Here is a 21,313-nt window from a genome sequence, read left to right on the forward strand (position 1 = left end):
GAGCTATTTGAAAAGCTAGTTTTAGCTTAACGTTACCTTGGCTAAAGTTGGGACTATTCATAATCCAGCTACAGACCTGCAAGCAAAGTACAGCAAGTTGGCAAAGGAGTATTCCAAGGTAAATCACCAGTAACGTTACATTCTTTCCATCTACCTAAACGGTAGCTCATGCTAACTGGCTAACCTAACTCACATTAATGTAGTCACTGATCGACCTCTCCCACACAATTAATGACATGTTGCGGACAGACATACCGGTGACAATGTTTAGCTTTTAGTGCCAAATGATAAGAGTCTGAGGCGGAGTCTCAAAAGAGAATGTTGAATATTTATTTTGCATTAAAAATCACAACATAGACGTTACTACTAGCTAACTGGAAGGGGAGCAGGCTGGATAGGAAGTGCGCAACAACGTGTAACGTCCGTGCGGAACCAATGTGCCAACAACCATTCCGTGGGTGACTCATTGAGCTTAGTTGTCAATTAATGATACTAATACTAATCTATACAATCACCTGTTGTTGAATAAATACCATTACTTTCTAGTTATTACTAAAAACAGTATATAGAAAACAGTAGCTGTAAAAAAGAAAAGAAAAAAGTTTTATTTATATAATATAATTTTTTTTTTATGTATGCACTGGTATCGGATCAGTATAACCAGACCTAGACCACCTCTAACCCCTAACCAGACCTAGACCACCTCTAATTTTAACCCCTAAGTTAGGGTTGTGACTTAGAGGTGGTCTAGGTCCGGATAGGGGTTAAGAGTTGGTCTAGCCCTTTACATCCATCTATCTAAATAATAATAATAAATTATAATGAATGCTTAACTACCCCTAAGTTACCCTAACCAGACCTAGACCACCTCTAACTCCAACCACTAACCAGACCTCTTCCATGTGGCACTTTAACACTGACCTCAGAATGTGATTTTATATAATGTTTGTGTGCAAACAGATTGCAAAGCAGTGTGTACTTCTCACGCATGTACCCCGAGCCGCTCTGAGTCATTGTGGACCATCAGAACAGTGTGTAATATGTCTTTACAGTACGTAGCATTGGATCAATAAAAGGATCGATTTTTGGAATGGCGATCAGGAATTGGAATAATCTTTTTGGATACCATCTGATCTCATGTAAGGAATCTATTTTACCAGTCTTAGGATAATCAGACCTGTTTTCACGGCGATATAAGCTTTTCCCCTATGTGTGATATGGCTGTTTGGCTGTGCGAGCGATCAGGAACTAAGAGAATCGATTTTCAGCTTGCGGCACCAGCGTGCATACGTACACATATACTATCGATAATCTAGCGTTTATTTGAAAACGATTCATAAATAGGCCGAAAAATTACAACGTTCTAGAATATTCCAGTACAGGGCGTTTATCACGGAATCTTTTTATTTTCCGTGAAAACGAGGGCTTTTCAAAATGCTATAAAACGGAAATGAACGGATAAATAAACAATCCGCTTCGACAATGTTGACTGGAAAATGAGTCATTGATAAGCGACGGGCAGATTAGACACATAGCCATAATTTAAAACATAGATTAGGCGATATTAACGCTAACATTGAAGTGGTTGATGGGCATTCAAGGGGGTAAAAAGGAAAACACGGCCGGCTCTGAAAGTGTTAAGAGGTTAAGTAAGGGATAATGTATAGCTACGAGGTCATTGTCGCAAAATAATTGACCGACACAGAGTGTAAAATACCGAGGCGCCTCGCCGAGGTGTTTTAAACGTCAGTGAAGGTCAATTATTTTGCGACAATGATCGAGTATAGCTATACATTATCCCGCTTATTACATGGCTAACTTACTAACAATATACCTAATTCATTTTACATCGACTCGCAACACTGGTTCTGGGCTTCTGGCTCCGCTCGTCGCTCCGCCCCCTGTCATCGCCGGCAGCTTCGCCGGCGGCAGCACTGATGTCAGTGGGCTTGATTGCGAACAGCTGCGCACAGCGGTCATTATTGTGGGCTTGATTGCGAACAGCTGCGCACAGCGGTCATTATTGTGTGATAATTGACCGCTGCTAGGGGTAACGGAGCGCTATTGACCAATCACAAGCAAGCATTTCGGCGAATGTGAAAACGCCATGTAATAAGTATATATAAAGTAAAAGAGGTGCTAATCTCCATTATGGGTATTTATTACATGGCGTTTTCACATTCGCCGAAATGCTTGCTTGTGATTGGTCAATAGCGCTCCGTTACCCCTAGCAGCGGTCAATTATCACACAATAATGACCGCTGTGCGCAGCTGTTCGCAATCAAGCCCACAATAATGACCGCTGTGCGCAGCTGTTCGCAATCAAGCCCACTGACATCAGTGCCGCCGCCGGCGAAGCTGCCGGCGATGACAGGGGGCGGAGCGACGAGCGGAGCCAGAAGCCCAGAACCAGTGTTGCGAGTCGATGTAAAATTAATTAGGTATATTGTTAGTAAGTTAGCCATGTAATAAGCGGGATAATGTATAGCTATACTCGATCATTGTCGCAAAATAATTGACCTTCACTGACGTTTAAAACACCTCGGCGAGGCGCCTCGGTATTTTAAACTCTGTGTCGGTCAATTATTTTGCGACAATGACCTCGTAGCTATACATTATCCCTTACATATTAAGTATATATTAAGTAAAAGAGGTGTTCTTCTCACCCTCTCGTGACAAGGCTTCTAGAATGCTCCTGCAGTGAGTGGCCAGATCAGCGATGGACTGCCACTCCTCTTCAGACGAATCTGTTGTCTCTGAGAGGACTGAGAGAGAGAGAGAGACAGGGAGAGAGAGAGAGAGAGAGTGAGACAGACACAGAGAGAGAGACAGAGAGATAGAGAGAGAGAGAGAGAGAGAGAGAGAGAGAGAGAGAGAGAGAGAGAGAGAGAGAGAGAGAGAGAGAGAGAGAGAGAGAGAGAGAGAGAGAGAGAGAGAGAGAGAGAGAGAGAGAGAGAGAGGGAGGGAGGGAGAGGGAGAGGCAGAGAGAGAGGGGCGTTTCAGACAAGTACACTGAATATACTGTAGGACAATAGACCCGGTAAGATGGTGAAATTAATGAGCAGCTATCTGATATGAACTCAGATATGAACAGCTGAATAGAACACAGATATGAACAGCTGAATAGAACACAACTATGAACAGCTGAATAGAACACAGATATGAACAGCTGAATAGAACACAGATATGATGAGCAGCTGAATAGAACACATTGTGTGGTCCAAGTCAAACAAACGGATAAAACAAGGTGGGTCTCATTGAAGTCAAGTCCAACAATGACAGAGATACACCACTGGGGGGTACTGTCACATTGCTGAGCAGATTCAATATCAAAGCTCAGGAAGGTGCAAGAAGAAGAGGATCCTTCACATAATGATCTGTATTTATCTTGCAACTAGACTTACAGCATCAAGCTAAAAGAAATTAAGATATCTTAAGTCAAATTACTTCACTGGCTTAAAATGTTGCTAGTTTCAATAAATGTCCTTGTGTTATGATTATATGATTCATTTAAATAAAATAAAGTCACCCAGAAACTTTCACTTGCTTTTAGGTATTTGAAACCAATTGAATTATCATGAAACTGAATATAAAATGTGAACGCAACATATAGTCACTTGCTAAGCTTTGTCTGATGTTCTCCCTGCTAACATCAGTACCATCTGAAAATATATATCTAACCAGTGTTAGATACAGTGTTGTAACTCGAGTCCGAGTCCTGGACTGATTTTCAGGACTCGTGACTCGACTTGGACTTGAGCACTGATGACTCGGACATGGACTTGGACTCGAACATTGACTGCATTCGGACTTGGAAGGTGCAGACGAGGACTAGGGATGCACTGATCCAGGGTTAGAAATAAATAAAAAAATCCAGGGCTTTTTTTGCCCCCCCTTAATTGATTTTCGGGGGCTTTCTTTGTATTTCGGGAGCACAGAATTTTTATGATGAAAATTAACATAAAGATTATAAAACATTGTCGACACTTTTTTTACAGTCTTCCTCCCTATGTTTGATAACGTAATGTTAATGTCTCCATATATAGGGCTGTACGCTAACCTTTTTCCCAAGGAGCACATGTGCTCCTAAATAAAATTTAAATAAATAAAATCTAAATAGAAATTTAGGAGCACACAAAGAAATTTAGGAGCACAGTGAAAATTGTTCAAGTAACACAGAGTTTATTAACAAACTATTTATTACATGCATATTATACTGTGCGTGTGCATACTAAGGGATAAACATCTGTGCAAATAGCACATACCACCAAAATCACAAATTGGCCCATGCCTACTAGACGCAAAGGATATCGGTTGTCAAGCTGCTTTTGTATGTTGTAGTGTTGTCACGATACCAACATTTTGACTTTGATACAGATAGGAAAGGCAATGGAATATATTATTAGATGACAGAACATGGAAAATTCTTTATACAATTATTTAATTCATTATAATTAAAACGCTATTGAATAATAGTTAATTAATAGTTAATACAATTATTCTGTTACAGCTACAACCGAGCTATAATTTATACTATAGCTACTGTCCATCAATGTCTTCCTTTTGAATTAAATAGGTTCAGGAGAGAGAGATGTAGAGAGGGAGAGGGAGAGAGAGCGAGACACACACACAGATAGACACAGATATTCTCAGCCCCCCTTTCCTCTGAGCGTTCCCAGTGATGGCTTACTATGTGCGTGTGTGTATGTGTGTGTGCAAACGGGAACGGGACACACATCGGCACACACCACCAAAGTCACTGGCTGGCCCACAGTGTGCGTGTGCTAACTTCGCTAACGTTATCCGCCTCAGTAACATTAGCTGCCTCGCCGGATTCCTCTTTCTCCTCGTCTCTCTCTTTTGCTCAAAATAAAAATGAATGGGCTTCATGGCTGGCTGAATTTTTAGCGTTGTCTGATTCTGAATGTATAACTTGCCTATGGTACCGTGACTCTATTTTCCAGCACGTACTGTGTTTGTGTTTTCATTTCCTTTCTCTCGCATGAAACCAGCCGCGTCACCGCAGGAAACTCTACTGTGATTGGATGTTTATGCGCCTTGTGGAATGTGGGACTTGTAGTTTCTGAACTATTAACAGCGGAGCTGTTTGTAATCTTCACTCGCACACTGCGAGTAAATGATTTTTCCGGTTCGCACACACATATTATTAGGGGCAAATACGAGTGAAATGCTCGCACTGTAGAGCATATAATTATATATATAATTAGTAAACAGTCAGGGGCTTTTCTTGCCCCCCTTAACTGATTTTCGAGGGCATTTGGTCAATTTTCGAGGGCATTTTGCCCCAAGCCCCCGTTAATTTCGAACCCTGCACTGATCCGATATTGGTATCGGTATCGGCCGCCGATATCAGTAAAATAGCTGGAACGGGTATCGGTAAATCTTTTTATATATATCGGATTATTTAATAATAAAAATATTATAAAATAATTTGTAATAAATCAAATAAGAAATAACTATTCAGTACATTTATATCTATGTGTTAATTTGTTACATTTAGTTTCACTAAGTTAGGAAAGTAATGTTTTAAGTCAAGCCTGATGTTGCCTTGCACAAAATAATGATCCCAGTCTCTTCCACACAGTGACAGTGAGGCATACAGTTTATTAATTGAATGAATGAAGTTTATTTTCTATCTTTGTTTACAACAAATCAAAAACACACTTGTGATCCTTTACAATTCTTAAAAACAAAATATATTTTAATAATAATAATAAAATTAAAAAAACTTGGATAAAATTTTCTTTTTTTTTTTTTTTACTTTTTTGTAAAACAAATTTGGACAATGGGTATCGGATCGGTATCGGGACTGAAAAAGTCGGATCGGTGCATCCCTAACGAGGACTCGGATTTGTTAATTGATAAATACAGTAATTTTTTTGTAATACGTCCATTTGGCATAAGATATTGATGGCTAGTGCATTTGTTTGGCTATTGTGTCACACAGTAAATAAACTCCATTTGAAATGGTGACCACTGTCAGCTCTTTGACTGCCAGAGTGGAGTGAACTCAATCTTGATGACTTGGACTCGGACTAGGGTAATGGGGACTCGACTCGGGCTCTTCTTTGGTGACTCGGACACTGGGGAATCGAGACTCGACTCTGACTCTAGATTTAGTGACTTGACTACAACACTGTATCTAACATAATTACCATCTGAAAACATATATCTAACATAATTAAGTATCATCTGAAAACATCTATCTGACATCAGTACCATCTGAAAACATCTCTCAAACATCAGTACCGTCTGAAAACATCTCTCTAACATCAGTACCGTCTGAGAACATCTCTCTAACATCAGTACCATCTGAAAACATCTCTCTGACATCAGTACCATCTGAAAAGATCTCTCTAACATCAGTACCGTCTGAAAACATCTCTCTAACATCAGTACCGTCTGAAAACATCTAACATCAGTACCGTCTGAAAACATCTCTCCAGCATCAGTACCGTCTGAAAACATCTCTCTAACATCAGTATCATCTGAAAAGTTAAGGGTAAAATAAATAAATAAAAAGAATGTGTTGTCACCAAAAAATTATAATTTGCAGGAATGAGTGAGTGAGTGAGTGAGTGAGTGAGTGAGTGAGTGAGTGTACTGTTATGGGGGCTGTATGATCAGTCATCGTCACAGATAGATAGAGAGAGAGAGAGAGAGAGAGAGAGAGAGAGAGAGAGAGGGGGGGAGAGAGAGAGAGAGAGAGAGAGAGAGAGAGAGAGAGAGAGAGAGAGAGCAGATGGTGCAAAAGGGCCTCCTCAAATAGGCCCCTCCAGCCGCCCATCTGTCTCCTCTTTTTGTCAGAGCCGGTAGGGGGTGATGGGGGGGGGGGGGGGGGGGGGGGGTGGAGCAGGGAGTGAAAAAGGCTTGAATATACAACCACATTTTGGGGGGATTTGGGATGGTTCTTCTTTCCAGAAGTTACTGAAGATAATCCACAGACCTTGTTGTGAACAGTGTCATGTAGGTGTGATAAGGCTGGGTGGTCCTCTCTTCTGTCTGTATGAAGCCGTTATTGATGATCTTTCACCTAATTTCTGGACTGAAGCTCTGGACCTGATCACACTGGAGTTCTGGACCTGATCACACTGTTCTGGACCTGATCACACTGTTCTGGTGATTAGCTCATCACTGTATCAGGAAAACCTGCATTTAGCTTCTGTGCCACCGACACGTGGAATGTTTTGCAAAGCACCTTAAAACTCAATACTTTAGTATCCATTGGTAGGTTTAAATATATAATAGCAACCATTTCACCCCAGTCTGTGGTTATTTTGATTGATTTTAATTGTTTAATTGATTGACTTTTCTGTTTCTATATTGTTTTTGTATTATGTTTTGTTCCTCTCGACGTCACTGTAAATGAGAGCTGCTCTCAATGATCTTTCCAGATTAAATAAAGATTGAATGAATTAACTATTTTCTACCAAAGTAAATGTGCCATAATAGTTCACAGAGAGGTCTTGGAGAGTTCTGTATCACACTAGCTCCCGCTCAGCGTCACATTGCATATATCTCGCTTCAGCATATATATACTGAATAAATTTCAAAATGTACCTTTAAATGCCAGCATTCATCTGGCCACACCCCCATCCGCTTACCTACATAAGCAGGGGTGGTGCCACACACTCATCTCCTTCTCAAATTTCATCACAAGCTAAGTGCTGCTCACATGCCCACTTGACGTGAAAAAAAAATATTTAGCTCTGAGGAAAGGATGAACAAGAGATACGTGGACATCATATCTTTATTTTCTCTCTCACTTTTTTTGAGAAAATACGGCGATATTGTCTTTGTACTGGAGTGTCTGGAAGATGGTGATCATTCTACAAACTCCACTGGTTTTTTCGTATTGGGGGTTCACGCCGCTACATACCTCCCAACTGCAGTCTTCTTTGCTGCGGCTGGACGGAGTGAAACCCTCCGACGGTGCAGCTGGACTGTAGTGACGCACCGACTGTTGTGAGAAGCGGTGCGTTCCAGGTTGGTGAGTAATGTTGCTTGCGGAATGCCACTTGTCTGTTAGTGCTATGGGGGCTAGTTGACAATGTTTACGAAAACCGGCCCCAAACTAGGGTCCTTGGTTCAGCTTTTAGGCGACTTCGGAGGACCCTGGTCTGAAGCCCATTATGGTTAACTAGTGGGCCACGACCATTGACACTGGTGATCCCTGTGTTCTCTGGACGAGTGGATGTTTCTCTGTCACCATGAGGCCCCATCTGTCATATACAAATGAGAGTTTACCCTCACGAGGAAACGTGGGCGTGGATGTTCGTTATCGGAATATCTGTGTTCAAGTCAGCTACAGTTCCAGATGGGACTTCTGCTGGCTCCGTCGGATGTTGGTAAAATCACCGTTGTAAACTGTGTTAACATCTCGTTTCTCTTCTCTCTTAAACAGTGAGGAGGGTTTCAGACCGGCGGCATGTCTGAGTGTGGCTTGTTATATCATTGTGTACAAGTTCAGGTGATAGCTGCTTAGCTTGCGTGCTAGTTGTGGCCTACTGTTGGCCAGTCAGCTATTAGCTGCGGCGTTAGTCTGTTGTGTCAACTAGGCTAGGAAACGTTAGCTTGCGTGCTAGTTTTGGCCTACCTAGGCTAGGCTAGGTAACGTTAACTTGCTGCTATCGGCCGAGTGCGGCCGTTAGCTTAATGCTACACTGATGAACGTGCTGTGACTATAACATGTTTTAAACACTCTTGACTATGACGTCATCTTTGACAGAGGATGTTCGTCGAACCTGCCCTGAGCCAGGCCGGCGTCTGCGTCAACAAGGAGCACCGTAGCGGCGGGTTGGAGCAGCGAGCTGCCCGTGTCGTCAAACACAGGAGGCTGTGTTTACTTCGGTGCCATTGTTAGAGACTGCACTTCGCTTGATCTGCGCTCCCGGTAGGCAAGGTCTCGACCAGATCTTGAACACTTCTTCTTTCTTTCCCTTCTAAATGTTTTGTAATTAACGATGTTTTCCAAAACGTGTGTTGCTGCACTACATTTAGGATACGATGCGGGTTATGTGTGAATTGTCTTGTCACTGGTAATAGCTTCTCCATGCAAATCGGGTTGTTTATTACAGATGTGAAAATGATCTGGTTTGTTGTGTTGAGAAACATCATATGTGTTCTTGTACCGTGCACTCACAACTAAGGGGGTTAAACTAACCTATAAAGCTATGCTTAGTGACATATGAGTAAAGAATGATTCTTTTCTCAGCCTGTAATGACAATGAACAGTGTGTTCACATATTAACAGGTTTTCCTGTTTTAACTGGCCGTATTAAGGGTAAAGTAGGAGGATTGTGTTTCCCCCCGGTTCCCTGGGGACTTCTTCATCCTCCTACTCAGACATGTTGTTACACTACATTTTGTCACTGTGTGGTAGGGATACGATGTAACCTTTAGCTTGATTGCTGAAGTTGTGCTAAAACTGCTTGAGAAACTTTATTTTCCTAAAATAAAAGATTGTTTGGTCGCTTTCGTGTGTGCTTAGCAAGGCCTGTGGCCGATACTAATCGAGAATTATGTATTCTCTCATTATGAAAAACGGCGTTCCTCTGTAGAGTGTTTTTGCCATTTTTTGTAGGTGATGATGGGTTGTGTGTGTCATGTGACCTACAACTGGGTTGGGCTGGCCACAGAAGCACACATGTGTAAGTTGGTACCGGGGCTCTTGGAGAGCCCTCTCTATTCTGTGTTTTTTTTTTTCCCTTCGTAAAAATCTGATGGCAGGTTAGCTCATGCGCTGTGTGAAGCTGTTAGACGCTTCATGGAGCTGACTATGACTGTGTCATACTCTCTTTTTGTCATTACATCGTATCATGGGTGTGGGGTCGTAAAGGGGTGAACTGGTAACCTTTCCTCCCCCTTTTTTCTGTTGGTCAGGGGTAAACCCACCTGTCCTTCAAGGTTCCTGTCACGTTGCGGTTCGGCACGTTACAGGGTGAGGGGGGGGGAGGGAGTTTCCTGGTCCCACGCCCTGGAATATTGGGCGTGTGCACCGCAGAAATTCCCCCGCCATAGAGTACGTCACTGTGCGCGTCTCTGTTGATAAGACTTCCGTGTGCTGTTCAGGTCCATGTGATGGATCTGTTTCGGGGGGTGGTCAGGGCTCCTCCTCACCAAGCTCCTATTCGGGCCTTCTGTGAGTTGGGACTCTCCTTCCATGTGAGGGAGCTTCCTTCAGAGTACAGAGCCTCCTCCTCAGATTGTCAAGGTGAGTGGACCCTCAAGAAGGAGGCCTACTCTATTGTGTATGTATTCGATTCAATTCGATTATTGAGTGTGTATGGGTTCAGTGCCTCCTCCCCGGAGAGCCCTAAAACCAATTTTTTACATGGCTCAAGGTGCAATATATTCTTTTCAATCTGTACAGCTCGCGTGGGAAGTCTCTCTGGGGATTCCCATCTTCTTCCTATGGGAGGGTGGTGGGATGTAAAAATGTGAAAAAATTTTACCCCCGGCTGTGTAGACTGGGATACATACTGTTGGTGCTTCCTTCTTTTCTATTAAAAAGAGTTGGAGTTAGGAAGTATCACACCCCTCTTGTCGTTCCCCTGGGCGCCTTGGGGATTCAATGACAGGTCTAAATAGCCTGTTCATTGATGTGGGTGTGTCCCGACGCACGCATAGTGCTAGCTCGGGGTGTTCTGTAAACAGGCGACTGACTGGCACGCCTTGGTTGCTTGAGGTTAAAACGGCGTTTTTATAAAGCAACTGGGATGGAGGTTTTTCCTCTTCCGACGACCAAATCCGACGACCTGGTTTGGTTATCGACGGATTCTCGTTCATATCTGGGGGATGATGACGGAATGGATCTAAACATATGTAGAGGGGTCTCACGCCCTGGGGGTGGGCCACCGGGCGCGGTTCGCCCCGAACGTCTGGGTGGCGCCTTCTTTTCATGTTTAAGATCAACACGCATATCTGCCCTTTCTCCTGGAGTAGGCATGTCGGCGTGGTTAGGGCACGGGACTGGTTCTGGTCACGCTGGTCCGGATCAGTTAAACCCGTTGTCCGCCGGGGATGCAGATCTGCTGTTCTGGTACCCTGAGGGACTTGGGCTTTTTTCAGGGGGAAAAAATGCCAGGTCGGTCCGGGTGTCACGGGGTTAAGCGCTATGGAGACCCTAGTTGGGTACGTTTTTTACTCAGCACTGTCGTAATGGCTTACGGCCATGCCAACCTGTACACGCTCGATCTCGTCAGATCTCGGCCGCTACACAGGTTGGTCCTGGTTAGTACTTGGTTGGGAGACCGCCTGGGAATACCAAGTACGGTGTGCTTGGGGCTGGTTCTCCATTCTTTTTCGTTCCTCTCTCACGCATGGCGAAGAGGGGCCTGTTGGGGTGGTCTTTGACCTCCTCTGGTGACCCTGTGCTTCCCGTATCACCGGGCCCGGTCCGAAGTAATGTTTCGTCGACCCGTAGGCCTGGGTTAACCCTTTTTTGAAAACTGAAACACTTGTACTGCGGTATAGCCGGTGTATACCCGCAGGTGTGTTTTGGAGTTTTTTCTTGAGGGGTTATAGGAACAACCACCGCATTGGGTAACACCAAGGTGGTTGATTCCCTGGTGTGTTGGAGCAGTGTCAACTCCCGGGTTCACCGGTTGAGGGTGCCCCTGCACGTTCATGACGTCTGCCAATCGTGTCAGCCTTCTCTGCCTCAACCCCTCTGGGTAGGTTTTTTTTAAATGGAGGCTTGGTCATGCAACAACGCCAGCTTACGCCCCTTCCGCCGGGGCAGCTGTGTTCAGCTGTCCCCTCTGGCGCCTGTCTCGTCCGCAGTCTCCAGGCTAGGGTTAACAGCCTGTTGCCTGGTTTTTCCCGGGTGTGCTGCCTGCTTCCGTTGGTTAACCTTTTTTGTGTGCTTACGGCCATGCTGACTGCCTGTTCTGCAGGGTCAGTGTGCCAGGCGGTGTACTATTGGGGGGACAGGGCCCGCTCGGCTGAGGGGCCTTTGTCCGAATACGCTGGCGATGTGGGGGGCGGGGTCACTAAGTGCCCACCTGGTGGGGTCTTGATGCTGGCATCATGGACTTCTCCGGGCCCCCGTTCCAGGGGGTCCAGTCCCTTTGGTGGGTCTGGGTCTTCCTTCACGCTCCGCTGCTACGGCCTTGCCACGGGGTTGGGTTTGCCCTTGACCCCGTGATTCTGGGGGCAGTAACGAGGTTGTTCCCTCCGTTCGTTCCCGGGTGGCATGCGGGTTGTGCGTGTGTGTAGTCGTGGGGTCAAGCCACGGTCTGCTCACCCTGTGCGTTGAGTTGCTTGAGTGCCTCTTCGCACGGTCGGGTCCGTCGCCCTCCCGTGAAGCCCCCAATAGGGGGGGTGCCCTCCATTAGGGGGGGTCGGGGGGCTCGGTCCTCCCTGATCTGATGGTTGTGGGGGGCCTCAGCGGGGTACATTTGTCGAGCTTCTAGCTCCCGCTCAGCTCCTATTATGCAATGTGACGCTGAGCGGGAGCTAGTGTGATACAGAACGTTAGGTTATGACTATAACCAAGTTCTGTTAACACTAGTGGACGCTCAGCGTCTAGACGCCGCTGCGGCCCTTGATTTTTCATTGTGGTGAAATTTGTTGGGAAGGAGATGAGTGTGTGGCACCACCCCTGCTTATGTAGGTAAGCGGATGGGGGTGTGGCCAGATGAATGCTGGCATTTAAAGGTACATTTTGAAATTTATTCAGTATATATATGCTGAAGCGAGATATATGCAATGTGACGCTGAGCGTCCACTAGTGTTAACAGAACTTGGTTATAGTCATAACCTAACGTTATGGAGAGTTATGGAGAGTTATGGAGAGTACTCCTGGTAAGAGGAAATGTTATGTTGGTGAACTGGCCCTTTACTTTACTGCCCACACCGTGCACAGTTGTACAGTCCTGACCTATTGTAATTTTTATTCTATAATTCTATTCTATTCTATAATTCTATTCTATTCTATTGTGCCTCTATTTTTATTTTATTCCACCTTTTATTTTACAGTTGTACAGCCCTGGCCTAACTTTATTTCATAATGCTATTATATTCTATTGTGCTTCTATCTTAATTTAGTTTATATTGCATTTTATTTTATTCCACCTTTTATTTTATTATCCGTCCGTTTTTGTCTGTTCGGTAACGTTGCACCGAAATCGACCAAATCAAATTCCTTGTATGTGAAAATGACTTGGCAATAAAGACCTTTCTGATTCTGATTCTGCTCTGCTCAAACTAAAAAGTTTTAGGACGGTTGTAGAAAAACAACCTGTAAATATAGTGAAATACTCACTCTTGATGGTGGAGTTATGAAGGCTTAAACACGGTGAAATACTCACTCTTGGTGATGGAGTTATGAAGGCTTAAACACGGTGAATTACTCACTCTTGGTGATGGAGTTGTGAAGGCTTAAACACGGTGAAATACTCACTCTTGGTGATGGAGTTGTGAAGGCTTAAACACGGTGAAATACTCACTCTTGGTGATGGAGTTGTGAAGGCTTAAACACGGTGAAATACTCACTCTTGGTGATGGAGTTGTGAAGGCTTAAACACGGTGAAATACTCACTCTTGGTGATGGAGTTGTGAAGGCTTAAACATGGTGAAATACTCACTCTTGGTGATGGAGTTGTGAAGGCTTAGGGCTCGTGAATTCCTCTCGGCGCGGTCCAGACTGGACAAGTGGGACGAAGACAGAGACATGTCGCTGGACGAAGCTGTCTCCTGTCCCTTCTCGGCCCCCAGGAACTGTAAGTAAGTAAGTAAGTAAGTAAGTAAGTAAGTAAGTAAGTAAGTAAGTAAGTAAGTAAGTAAGTAAGTAAGTAAGTAAGTAAGTAAGTAAGTAAGTAAGTAAGTAAGTAAGTAAGTAAGTAAGTAAGTAAGTAAGTAAGTAAGTAAGTAAGTAAGTAAGTAAGTAAGTAAGTAAGTAAGTAAGTAAGTAAGTAAGTAAGTAAGTAAGTAAGTAAGTAAGTAAGTAAGTAAGTAAGTAAGTAAGTAAGTAAGTAAGTAAGTAAGTAAGTAAGTAAGTAAGTAAGTAAGTAAGTAAGTAAAACTTTATTTATATAGCGCCCTTCTCAGCACAGAGTGCTTTGCAACAGTAATATAACATCAATAAAATACAGTGAGGGGAAACATTTGAAGAAAAGAATAACACATAAAATTAGGTATGTCTTTATCTGCCTTTTAAAAATGAGTTCAGAGGGAGTGACTTTCGTGTTTAGGGGGAGGGCGTTCCAGAGGCTTGGTCCCCTTTTGTTTTTAGCCTGGTCCCGGGCTGATGACCGCAATGACCACCTGGAGGAAAGTGGGTGGATAGGCTCGCTAATGTAAGGGGGGGAGGTGCCCATGGAGGGCTCTGTAGGCGAACACCAGGGCCCTCATTTATCAATGGTGCGTACACACAGATATGTGCGTAACCCGGACTTATCAATTTGAACGTGTGCATGACTTTGTGCGTAAATATACGCACATCTCAGAGCATGCGTACCTGGCGCCCATCGGTAGAATATGAAGACTACAGCGCGGAAATAAGCTTCCGTGCATTAGTTTCAACACTGGCGTGTTCTGTATGACCCGTAATTCATTATAGTTAATTGTAAAATAGCGACAGTGTAATTATAACGGGCTCACGCGCGAACAAGAGGTTGGCCTGCTTGTTTGGCACGGGGGGGGGGGGGGGGGGGGGGGGGGGGCAGGCAGACGCAGAACACCCACCTCCAAACGCGATTAAATATTGTTTAAAATAAAAAGCGAAATACTATTGTTTTGTGTGTCATGTTTCCAAATAAGATTGGTCACGACGAAATGCTTTCTACTTCAATTTGTTGGTTAGAATAGATGACCTCCGTTGAAACTTCACTGAGACTAACACAGTCTATTTGTGAGCTCCCGCACAGACGTGATAATAATAATAATAATAATAATAATAATAATAATAATAATAATAATAATAATAATAATAATAATAATAATAATAATAATAATAATAATAATAATAATAATAATAATAATAATAATAATAATAATAGCTTCATTTTATATAGCGGCTTTCAAGAGACCCAAGGTCGCTTTACATAGGGGGAAAAAATAACAAAGTAACAAACATAGTGGACAGAAACAACATATAAATATGATGATGGAATTCAAGTTTGCGTTTTTATTGATCACATAGGCAGGCTATACATGGCGTAGGCTACATGGCAGTGAGATTCATTGTTCTTGTATGCTCTAATATTATTATAGTATATGCTATTGTCAAGAAGGAAGTACATTATTTTCAATCGTGGCTTTAATTCGTATAGCCGAGAAGCAGTCTCCTATCAGCTTCATTAATCCCGACCCATCTCAGTCACAGCATAACTGAGACCGGCTATGGAAACAAATCCTAAATAGACTACTGTAAATAAAATAGCCTATAACATTATAAAGGATAGGCTATAGCAGGGGTTCCCTTTCTTCCCCGAGCCCCACGATTCCTTGGAGACATATAGGAATATGATATAGGCTATACATGGGTCCGTCAGCGAGATTTAGCCATTTGAGAATAGGCTATGGCCAAACGAGGGCCTATAGCCTATACATATTATTAAATGTTTTCATAAGCGTAAAGATACAAGGACAACAGTTATATTAACGATCAAGTTAGTTTACTGTATGCAGGCTTCGCAGGGCTCCGTGTGACATGTCTGTGCCATGCTGCGTTATGCGCAAATTACTGTTGCATAATGTAGGGCAGGCTATGCATATATAATTTATATAGGCTATACCTAATACCGACATCAAAATAGATTGTATGCCTCTACAAATCATATTAAACCATGCAGGTAGAAAATTTATGGACGATCCGTCGCGATTTGGAATCAAATTGACGGATAACTTTAATCCCTGGGTATTAATCGAACGGAACGAAAAAAGGCAGTCATATTCCAGCATGGTTATTAATGACACCAATGGCAAACAGTGGTTAACGGTCTTTATTAGTGTTTGCGCTGCCCAGGCAGCAATGGTCTTTAGGAAGTTAATAGATATCATATCCGACATCACCGTACGTGTACACGTCTGTCAGCCTGTCGCGAATTTCTCCCATAACACGCTTCGCTCGGCTTAGTCCACTTTTCCACATTTCATGGGGGTGTTTCATTACCGTATATGGTTAATTACGGGCGGTTCTATATGCAAATACTTAAAATCGTGCACGAGCGTGGAGCGTAGAACAAATGGTATTTATCAACACGGAGTGTGCATAGAACATGTGTACGCACGGTTGATAAATCCAGATTTTTCTGTGCGTACACACATTCAAAATTCCGTGCGTAGGAACGAAAATAGAACACTTTCTACGCATTGTTGATAAATGAGGGCCCAGGACCTTGAAATTGATCCTGAAATTTAGCGGGAGCCAGTGCAGGGAGGCTAGGATGGGGGGGTGATGTGACATGATTTCTTTGACCTAGTGAGTAGCCTGGCGGCAGTGTTTTGGACCAACTGAAGTTGATCCACGGATGTATATAGATATATAATACTTTTTTTTATTTATTATTATTTAAACAACAAATGTATGTTTATTTTGCAGCAATTCTTTGTCATTGCCGCCATCTTTAGTGTTACAGATTTCCCCATTCTAAACGACCACAGTGATCCTTCTCATTTTATAGTCGGTGGTCTCTGGATGTGATGGAGGAGTGCACTGCATATTGAATGCACAGTGCAGAGTCGCAATTCAACTGAATTTACATTAAATGGGGATGTTTTAACTAAAACATGCCACAAGACCTCGTATTTGAGTATAGTATAAAGTATAATTGTTTTTTTTACGCATGCAAAAAAATCGATAAGTGATGCCAGTGTCTTTGATGCCAGTGATGCTCCCTTTACGGGTCATACGCTCCCTCTACGGGTCATACGCTCCCTCTACAGGTCATACGCTCCCTCTATGGGTCATACGCTCCCTCTACGGGTCATCCGCTACCCTCTACGGGTCATACGCTCCCTCTACGGGTCATACGCTCCCTCTACAGGTCATACGCTCCCTCTACAGGTCATACGCTCCCTCTATGGGTCATACGCTCCCTCTACGGGTCATACGCTCCCTCTACAGGTCATACGCTCCCTCTACGGGTCATACGCTCCCTCTACGGGTCATCCGCTCCCTCTACGGGTCATCCGCTCCTTCTACGGGTCATCTGCTCCCTCTTCGGGTCATGCGCTCCCTCTACGGGTCATACGCTCCCTCTACGGGTCATACGCTCCCTCTACGGGTCATCCGCTCCCTCTACGGGTCATACGCTCCCTCTACGGGTCATACGCTCCCTCTACGGGTCATACGCTCCCTCTACGGGTCATACGCTCCCTCTACGGGTCATACGCTCCCTCTACGGGTCATCCGCTCCCTCTACGGGTCATACGCTCCCTCTACGGGTCATACGCTCCCTCTATGGGTCATACGCTCCCTCTACGGGTCATACGCTCCCTCTACAGGTCATACGCTCCCTCTACGGGTCATCCGCTCCCTCTACGGGTCATCCGCTCCCTCTACGGGTCATCTGCTCCCTCTTCGGGTCATGCGCTCCCTCTACGGGTCATACGCTCCCTCTACGGGTCATACGCTCCCTCTACGGGTCATCCGCTCCCTCTACGGGTCATCCGCTCCCTCTACGGGTCATACACTCCCTCGCGGCTAACCCCTCCCCTGTCTCTCGTTCCTCCAGTGTCCCTGGCCGCTGCGTCACCTGTGGGTCCTCTGGAGGCGTCTTGGTGGCGAGGAGGAGGTCCTCTGGAGGCGTCTTGGTGGTGAGGAGGAGGTCCTCTGGAGGCGTCATGGTGGCGAGGAGGAGGTCCGGCGTGGTGTCTCTCAGCTCCCCGGGGTTCTCGTAGATGTGCGGATCCAGCTTCACCACCACGTTGTCGTACACGTGGCTGTCGGGTCGGGAGAGATAGGAGAAGGGTTCAGGGGTCAGACCCGCCACTAATGGACACAATGTGGGCAACAGTGGCTCAGGAGGTAGAGCGGCCGTCTGGTAATTGGAAGATTCACGGTTCGATTCCCGCTCCTCCCGGGCAGTGTGTGTCGAAGTGTCCTTGAGCAAGACACTTAACCCCTAACTGCTCCCGATGAGCAGGTGGTCACCTCGCATGGTCGCCTCCGCCATCGGTGTGTGAGTGAACGGGTGAATGTGAGGAACAAATTGTAAAGCGCTTTGGATAAAAGCTGTTATATAAATGCACCATTTACAATGTTGACCCAAGTCAAAAGATTTTGTGTATATTATTTTTCCATCCTAAAAGTATATTTTTGTATATCTAAAAGTATATTCCTGTACCTTATGTACATTTCTGAGAGGATACTTGCTATTTATTTTTGGGACTTCCTACAGTAATGTCCAGATTGTCTTTAACCAGCTATACGTGTTCAGATCGCTGGTTGGTACAAACGACACCCAGTGGTAGAATGACCTAAACGGTGGAAGAAAACCCTGTTCATCTTTCTACTGAGAGATGACTCCTATTCACCCTATTTTGCACTCATATCCACTTGCACTCATTGGACTATCTTGTATTTTATACTTTTTATAATTGTATCTATAGTAGATATCGGACTGTGAAGCTCTGTATCCGCTATATGGCGAATATAGGTCTAGATCTAGATGGTCACCGCTTTAATCAATGGGAGGACGGGGAGATTTGCGAGTGCTTAAAATATATCTTAAATTATGGCTATGGGTCTAATACACCCGTCGCTTATCAATGAGTTGCTTGCAGTCAACATGTACAAAACGGATTGTTTTTTCATCGGTACATTTCCGTTTTATACCGTTTTGAATACGAGTATAGTTTTGGTGATTTCTAGTAATTCCAGAGAAAGACACGATAATAGCCCTTTAGTGGAATACACAAAACACGTTGTAATTTTTCGGCTGATCGTTTTCAACGATTCATTAATCAATCATCTTTTCGGAGGAAAAAGCAATACTTTTATTCCACACCTTTCTAAAAGCTCTGTGGATGTATTTTATTTTTAATGATTACTCTACAGTAGGGGTGTAAAGGTACACATATCCGTACCGAACCGTTTCAGTACTGGACCTTAGGTTCAGGACGGCTGTGTACCGAACGAATACAACGGTATGTTAACCACTATCTACCGCCCACCAGGGGCTGTTTTTTTCACAATCTAATCTAATTATTATTATTATTATTATTATTATTATTTTTTTTTTACAAGTCGATTATTCATTTCAATATAGAATATTCGTTGACAGCCCTACAAGTACAATTAGTTACTGCACACTACATCACCCCTGAGTGGAACATGGAAGGCCGAACTTTCCCCCACTGTACAGAAAACCCGTACCGAACCATGACTTCAAAACCGAGGTACAGTGGTTTTTGTGTACCGTTACACCCCTACTCTACATACAAATTTGATCTATAGCACCTTAGAGTAAATTTGCTGGTAATATGTTTCTCTTTTGGTCCCAAGTGTGTGTTGCCTGAGGTCTGACGCAGTTTGGTACAGTAGGATCTACAGTCAGCATTTCTGCCATGTGGGGTGTCATCCTACAGCCCCATGGGAAGCTGCCAAACACAAGGTCTGTGCTGAACAGACTAACAGACTAACACACTGCAGCGTGGCAAACACAAGGTCTGTGCTGAACAGACTAACACACTGCAGCGTCTGTGGGTCCTCTGACATTGGCTGGACTCCTCTACTGTCACTAAAGACCTATTGCGCACAGAGAGGGCCGTCCTCTAGTCTTTCTGTGCAAACTACGTGGATAAGGTGCTAACTGACAACAGACAAACTGGAGGGCACTAGCTAGGAGACCACAGGCTTATCTAGCGAGCAGTTGAGCTTCCCTCCTGAAGATAAGACTCATGGCCAAGTCTAGCAGTTAGTCTCTAGTTCATCTCCAGTGTAGAGGAGTGTCTGCAGCACATGGCCTGTACCCCCTGGCTACACGCTCCTCCTCCTCCACATTAATTGAAAGCAGCCGCGCCGCTCGACTTGGCTGCTTTGGGTGAGAAGGAACCATCAGAACGACCACAGAGAAGTCTTTACGAGTCTTTACAGTGTGACTCCTCGACTCGTTAGGCCTCCAGTCTTTCTTCACCGTCACAGTAGAAACACCAAGGGGACTTCCCATTCTCATTTAAAGGTTAATTCCGCCAAAAATGTAAATTCTAAATTCTACAAAGATCTTTCTCTCCTGTTTCATGCGTTTTTTACTAGTTATGAGCTCAAAGTGAGGACATACAATCCTATGATGTCAACAAACTGCACTGATTGAGATGGTTGTAAGAAAATGGTTCCGGGTGGAATATACCGGTCACATGTGTCCCTGAAAGGGGGTTGTCTCTCTAAGGAACAGACACATACCTGTCACACGTGTCCCTGAAAGGGGGTTGTCTCTCTAAGGAACAGACACATACCTGTCACACGTGTCCCTGAAAGGGGATTGTCTCTCTAAGGAACAGATACATACCTGTCACACGTGTCCCTGAAAGGGGATTGTCTCTCTAGGGAACAGCTGCGCATCAGCTGGGAGGGGGTGCTCTCCTGCGGCAGGCCGGGGGGGCTGTCCTGGAGGGACGTGGCCCGGAACAGAGGCAGGGTGGGGGGGGAGAGGAGTGCCTCCTGGACCCCCTCCTGGACCCCCTGCTGGACACCCTCAGCCTCTTCTCCCTCCACCTGCTGGACCCCCTCAGCATCTTCTCCCTCCACCTGCACCTGACGTAAGTTAAGAACAAAACCAGTTCAACTTAAAATAAATATGAGATCATTATAAATTCATCTTAAAATTATTTCAGATAATATGAAATATTGGTTATAATAGGTTCATCTTAAGTTAAGATAAGTTAATCTTAAAGTTAAGATAAGTTCATCTTAAAATGAGTTAAGAATAGATAATATAAATTCATCTTAAAATAGGTTAATCTTAGAATAAGTTAAGATAAGTCCATCTTAAGGTAAGGTAATAAAAGATAAGATCATATTTATTAGTTCCAGGAGAAATCTGTTTTGGAAATACAGTATTTAATTTCTGCTGCACTACATTAACATGAAGACACTGTTTACTTTGTCAAACAAAATGATCAGATAACTTTTATTTGATTTGAATTTGTTTTACAATTACATTTACATTGCATTTTACATTTAGTCATTTAGCTGACACTTTTATCCAAAGCGACTTACAAGTTCTGTACGACAAGTCACCAGGAAGGGCACAACTCTATCAGCCGAGTAACAATCTTCATCAAAGTGTTGAGTGCTACAGTGTAGGTTAGTTTATTAAGACAAGTGCATGACAGTAAGGTTAGT

The 21,313-nt window shown here is 44.0% G+C and overlaps 1 protein-coding gene across 1 annotated transcript in view; it reads right to left on the bottom strand.

The window, feature by feature from the left end:
• Nucleotides 1-21,313, bottom strand: part of sipa1 (signal-induced proliferation-associated 1) — a gene marked incomplete at both ends in the record, with an annotated part of 72,445 nt that overhangs the window by 20,861 nt on the left and 30,271 nt on the right. The window contains 4 exons of the mRNA XM_084320555.1: nt 2,667-2,765; nt 13,611-13,743; nt 17,724-17,910; nt 20,478-20,722. Coding sequence (XP_084176681.1) covers nt 2,667-2,765; nt 13,611-13,743; nt 17,724-17,910; nt 20,478-20,722 — 664 coding nt within the window. The remainder of the gene's footprint in view (nt 1-2,666; nt 2,766-13,610; nt 13,744-17,723; nt 17,911-20,477; nt 20,723-21,313) is intronic.

This window comes from Notolepis coatsorum (assembly GCF_963971535.1).
Source record: "Notolepis coatsorum genome assembly, chromosome: 8".
NCBI classification, from domain to species: Eukaryota; Metazoa; Chordata; class Actinopteri; order Aulopiformes; family Paralepididae; genus Notolepis; species Notolepis coatsorum.